Source organism: Helianthus annuus, chromosome 11 (genome assembly GCF_002127325.2).
Source record: "Helianthus annuus cultivar XRQ/B chromosome 11, HanXRQr2.0-SUNRISE, whole genome shotgun sequence".
Classification (NCBI taxonomy): Eukaryota; Viridiplantae; Streptophyta; class Magnoliopsida; order Asterales; family Asteraceae; genus Helianthus; species Helianthus annuus.
Window position 1 is genome coordinate 56756210 of NC_035443.2, and position 5899 is coordinate 56762108.

Here is a 5899-nt window from a genome sequence, read left to right on the forward strand (position 1 = left end):
TTCCGGCGACCTTAATAATTGAGGCTTTTTAATAGAAAAGGTTTATAAAGGTGCGTAATAAGGTTACAAAAAAGTTTGAGACGAAAGAGTTGAGTTTTGCGGCCAAAATGGAGTTTTCCGGCCAAAATGGAGTTTTCCGACCAAAAACGTTTTTCCAATGACCGGAGACTAACGACGTTAAGGTTCTTTTGGAACCGTTGCCGGCCAACGGGCAATAGTTAGGATTATTAAAATCCATTATTCCAAAAAATATTATCTATTATGAATTTATGATAACCAAGTTGCTTAGGGAAACGTAAATGTAACAAATGAAAAGCTAATAAGTGGACGGAAAATTTCACATGCAAGTATGTGAAACTAACTAAAAATAGTCTGGAAAAGCCATTCTTAGTGCTCCCGTTTCCTTTTAGTTTGTTAAATAGCTGAGCAAATTATGAAAAGAACATGCAATCAAAAATGCTTGTGCTTATACAAGTAATCGCCATCGTTCTAGCCTTCATCTCTCAACAACATGTAGCTTTAGCTTCCTTAGTTGTTCCGGTTACTAAACACACCGATGCCACGGTTAACCCTCTCTACAGCGCTCACACCTATTTGGACAAAGTTCAATACCCTTCTCCTCTAATAAGCACTCCGGCCTATTGGAACCAGTGGCGATATGTGCAACAAAGCTTGCTTATAGACCTAGACGCTCCATTCTCATGGCATTACAGCTTTCCACGTCAAGAGGGTTGCCAGGAGTGCCGGCAAACGGTTACATGCACAGAGTCTCCATGCACTGATTTGAGAACCACTTCCTCATATCAAAGCCCCTTATGTCCTCCACCAACCAATACTTCAATGTATGATATTTATATGGACTGTGAGACATGCCCGGTTAACGTCATCAGCCCGGTTACGGGAGAGTGTAGCCAAGTCATACCAACCTATGAACAATTCATGTTTACAAGAAGCAATGGTGGAGCTGTCTACTCTTATGATCCACATATAACTTATCCCATTGCGGGAAGCACTCCTCCTTGGACATTTGATCCGTTCCCTTCAGATGTCCTCGGTGTGATGGCGCTTTCATCCTCGCCATACGCGTTACCAGCGTATCTAGGCGAGGTTGACCGTGTAATAGCTCTATGTTTGCCTAGCAACGTATCTGCTGGTCCCGGTGTTCTTTTATTTGGATATGGTCCTTATTATCTTGGCCCTCAACGTGATGTTGATGTAAGAAGTTTACTTTCTTATACCGCGTTGCTCAAGCATCCAAACTCTTTTGGATACTTCATCGGTGTCAATGCTATTGTAATTAAAAAACAGTCTATCATTGTTCCCAACAATGCAACTACCAAGATAAGTACACTTGAACCTTACACCAAGCTTCGGACCGACATCTATAGCGGTGTGGTTCGAAGGGTTTCAAAGGTAACGAAACGAATCCCACCTGCCAAGTCGGTTGCACCGTTTGGTCTTTGTTTCAACACCACGGTTAATGGTACTACAGTTGGTATAAAAGTACCGGATATTGATTTGGCTCTACAGGATGGGAAGAAGTGGACTATATCAACCGCTAACTCCATTAAGCAAGTGACGGAAGATGTCGCCTGCCTAGCGGTTGTCGACAATGGTCCGACAAGTGAACATGCAATCGTGATTGGAACGCATCAGTTTGAGGATAACTTGCTGGTGTTTGATTTGATTACTTCAACTTTTGGGTTTAGTTCCTCGTTGCTACGTAATCATACCTCATGTTCAAATTTCGACTTTGCGGTCAGTCACTGATATTAGTTAAACCATTTCGAATAATACAACCAGCGATGAATGGAACTATCCATCAATGTACATCAATGGTTTGCTCTACGTGTAATAAAACTCTTGTTCGTTGTTTTCTATGTAGTCGAAAACCGCTTAATCTTATTTCGATATGTGAATTCGGTACGTAATTAATGATGAAAGACATAACGGTTTAACTATTGCTTAACGTTGAGGGTTTATGATCAAGATTGATAGGGAATTATAGCATTTTCCTTGTAGCTAGGTTTATACAAACTTGCAACTTTCATCCTTAAAGTTCAAAAATTACACGTATCATCATCATACTCAGTAAATCCCACCAATAACAATACTAAGGTAGGGTCTGAGGGTAAAATTTAGACAACCTTATCTCTACCCATAGGAATAGAGAGATTTATTTAGTGAGACCCCCGACAGCTTTGCATCAAACCATGGATATAAGGCACATGACACTCAACAATCGAGACAAAGGTTGACTAGTGCATGTATCCCCATCTCTTTCGGCTATCAATGACACCACACAATACATGATTAAACGTCTGCCGCTTTTAACGTTATTTTCACGAAACTAGTAAAACTAGACAAATCATCCTTTGTACTTTTATTTTAATATATGGTCATAATCATCATCATACTCAGTAAATCCCACCAATAGCAAAGCTAAGGTAGGATCTGAGGGTATAAATTTAGACAACCTTACCTCTACCCCATAGGAATAGAGAGGTTGCTTCCAACGAGACTCCCGACTTAGCTTTGCATCAAGCCATTGATATAAGGCACATGACACTCAACAATCGAGACAAATGCTGATTAGTGCATGTATCCCCATCTCTTTCGACTATCAACGCCACCATACGATACATGATTAAACGTCTGCTGCTTTTAACGTTACTTTCACGAAACTAGTATAACTAGACGGATCATCCTTTGTACTTTTATTTTAATATATGGTCATAATCATCATCATACTCAGTAAATCCCACCAATGGCAAAGCTAAGGTAGAGTCTGAGGATAAAATTTAGACAACCTTACCTCTACCCCATAGGAATACAGAGGTTGCTTCCAATGAGACCCCCGACTTAGCTTTGCATCAAGCCATGGATATAAGGCACATGACACTCAACAATCGAGACAAAGGCTGATTAGTGCATGTATCCCCATCTCTTTCGGCTATCAACGCCACCACATGATGCATGATTAAACGTCTGGCGCTGTTAATGTTATTTTCAGGTAACTAGTAAAACTAGACGGATCATCCTTTGTACTTTTATTTTAATATATGGTCATAATTATCATCATACTTAATAAATCCCACCAATAGCAAAGCTAAAGTAGGGTCTGAGGAGGGTAAGATGTAGACAGCCTTACCTCTAACCCATAGGACCAGAGAGGTTTCTTCCAGTGAGATCCCCGACTCCACTCATTCCTTGCTCTAACGGATGGTCACACATTTCAATTCATTCCTTACTCTAACGGACATTACACATGAAGGTTAAGTGTAAATTTAGTAATTTTACCTTTTTACTTTTTAGTGCATTATATAGATAAAATAAATGTAAGGAATTATAAAATGCACTCTGTCTCTCTACGAGCACACGCACGCTCTCTCTCTTATCGCCGCGACTACTGCCAAAGTTCAACAAAAACAACTAATGTCATTTGGAAAAACCCAAAATCCTGCCTTTTTGAAATAACTTATTACCTTATTGACATTTTCAAAAAACTAATAAGTCAATAAGTTATTTCCAAACTCAAACCCAAACACCCTCGTGGTGCCGGTTTGGTTTTATTGACGAGAGCCCAAGGTTCCCACAAAATTGGAAGGAACATGTAACAAAATACTCGAATTCGATTTTCGCAAACAGTTAGGTAGCGTTTGGTATGGAAGAATGAGAGGTGGAATGGAATGGACCATTGTGAGGAAATGAAGAAAAGAGTGTTTGGTTGGTCGATGGAATGGAATCGTCCATTTCAAAATGCATTCCATTCCCTCAAAATCATTCCATCCATCCCCACTGTTTTTTTTTTCCATTCCATTCCCTCTTCACCCTTCATTAACAACACCACAACCCACCACCGTTGCTACCACACACCACCACCACCACTGTCATCCGCCGCTGTCACCTACGTCTACCGCCACCGCCGCTGCCACCACCTACCGCCGCTACTGTAACACCCCATGTTACGAAAGTCAAAGTCAAAGTCAAGATTGAAGTCAAAGGAAGAAAAGATTGCTAATTGTGATCTGTCACTCCTTGCTCAACTTCTGTTTTGACTTCTTTGACTTGTAGTTAATCTATTTATTTTATCGCATTAGTTGTATTATGTGGAGTACTTGTTAATAATCGAGGTTTAATCGCTATTTATCGCATGTTTTATCGCTCATCGCTTATCGCTTCGCAATCGCAATCGTAGTACAGAACCTATAACTCTGGGTGTTAATCTGTATATTGTTTTACGTGTGTATGTTACTTATGTGTTACTTGTGCATGTTTACTTTATATTTTGTGGTGAATAATCGAAACGCAATTGCAACTCTATCGCATCGCAACTTAATCGCAACCGATAAACGCAAGTTATTTATAGTGATTGTATGTTAGATATAGTAGTTAGGTTATTTGTGTAACTAATGTGTAATTATATCGCATCGCTTGCTCGAACGCATCGCAACGCTCAACACGCGAATCGAAACGACAAAACTCAACACGCCGGACACCTGGATCGAGTGGCCGACCGATCGAGTGGCCATCCGATCGGTGGCCAATCCGACCCTGCGCACTTTCCTCTTTTGGAAACCCTATAAATACCCTCCTATCACATCATTTGTGATGTGACAGCTCTCTCACTCGACCAGCCCGCACAAGCTCTTCTTTCTCTCAATTTCTCGCGATTCTTGTAAGTTTTCAACCTAAATCTTTTACTTCTATGATCTACACACAATTCTTCATCATTTTCTCTTTTGAATTTCAACTTTTAACCGTGAAATCAGTGGATTTGAGGTGTTCTAGGGTGATGTCATCATGGAGTTCTTATGAACTTCAAGTGTTGGCCTCATTCCACCAAAAACAACTCAGATCTGAAGGATTTCCACAAGATTAAACAATGTTTTCGCATAGATCTACACATATTCATGGTTAAAAGGATTGAAAGATGGTTTTCTAACTTTCTTTCAACTCTTTTACACTCAATACACTCAAAACCGATAGAATCAGAGCTCGTTCTGATCTTCTACTCTTTCTCAGTGATGTGTCGGTTCAGGATCTGATTTCTATCATAGAGACTACCGATTTCGGGTTAAACATGAACAACCATCTCGAACAGTTGACTGATTGGGCTAGGGTGATTCCTGTCCGATCAGGTCACTTGGTTCTTGATGGGGTTTTTCATTGTTTAGTACGTTATCACACCGTCTCGATCAAAACTACAAAACTTTCAAAATAAACAAGTGTCAAGACGATCAGACCGTTGGGACGGATTGCCGTCCAATCGGATTGCCATCCGATCGAACAGCCATCCGATCGAGTGCACTTGGTTTCAACGCTTAACTAATTTCAACATGTTCAATGTATAGACAGTTCTAACGGATTGCCACCCGATCGGATTGTTATCCGATCGAGTGACAATCCTACTGTGAACTTGTTCTCACGAAGTGTCCTACCAATCGGATCGTTACCCGATCGAACGACCGTTCGATCGATCGACCTGAAGGGTAGAGATACTTCTCTGTTTTCAAAAAGCTACAAAAAAACTTCAAAGCCATCATACACAAACACATCCTTACCAAACAAGATGCCAATCCAATCGAATGGCCATCCGATCGGATTACCATCCGACACTTGGTAATTTGCACCGTTTTACGCGTCGCTTATCGTTTATGCTATCGTTAACTGTTCAGGCTAATCTCTCCCAGCGCTACTTTCAATCCAAGAGAGTGTTTACTTGTTAAACACAATCTGTGAGTATACTCGACCCCTTTTTGCTTTACGCACATTCGGGTGTTACATGCGTTACTTATTCAAACACTATTTATACGTTGATCAATACTGCATGTTACGTGTTATTCGATGAATGCTTGTATGTTATGTTAACACAGTGATTGTTGCCTGACACCTTAGC

General features: G+C 40.5%; 1 protein-coding gene across 1 annotated transcript; it reads left to right on the forward strand.

Moving 5' to 3' along the window:
• Positions 1 to 456: 456 nt before the first annotated feature.
• On the forward strand, positions 457 to 1966 carry LOC110890401 (chitinase CLP). The gene has a single exon (XM_022138006.2). The coding sequence runs from the start codon at positions 457 to 459 to the stop codon at positions 1768 to 1770; it is 1314 nt and encodes a 437-aa protein (XP_021993698.2). The 3' UTR covers positions 1771 to 1966.
• The last annotated feature ends 3933 nt before the right edge of the window (positions 1967 to 5899 follow it).

Coding starts and splice junctions, on each gene's coding strand:
- LOC110890401 (XM_022138006.2), top strand. CDS start 457: ATGCTTGTGCTTATACAAGTAATCGCCATCGTTCTAGCCTTCATCTCT.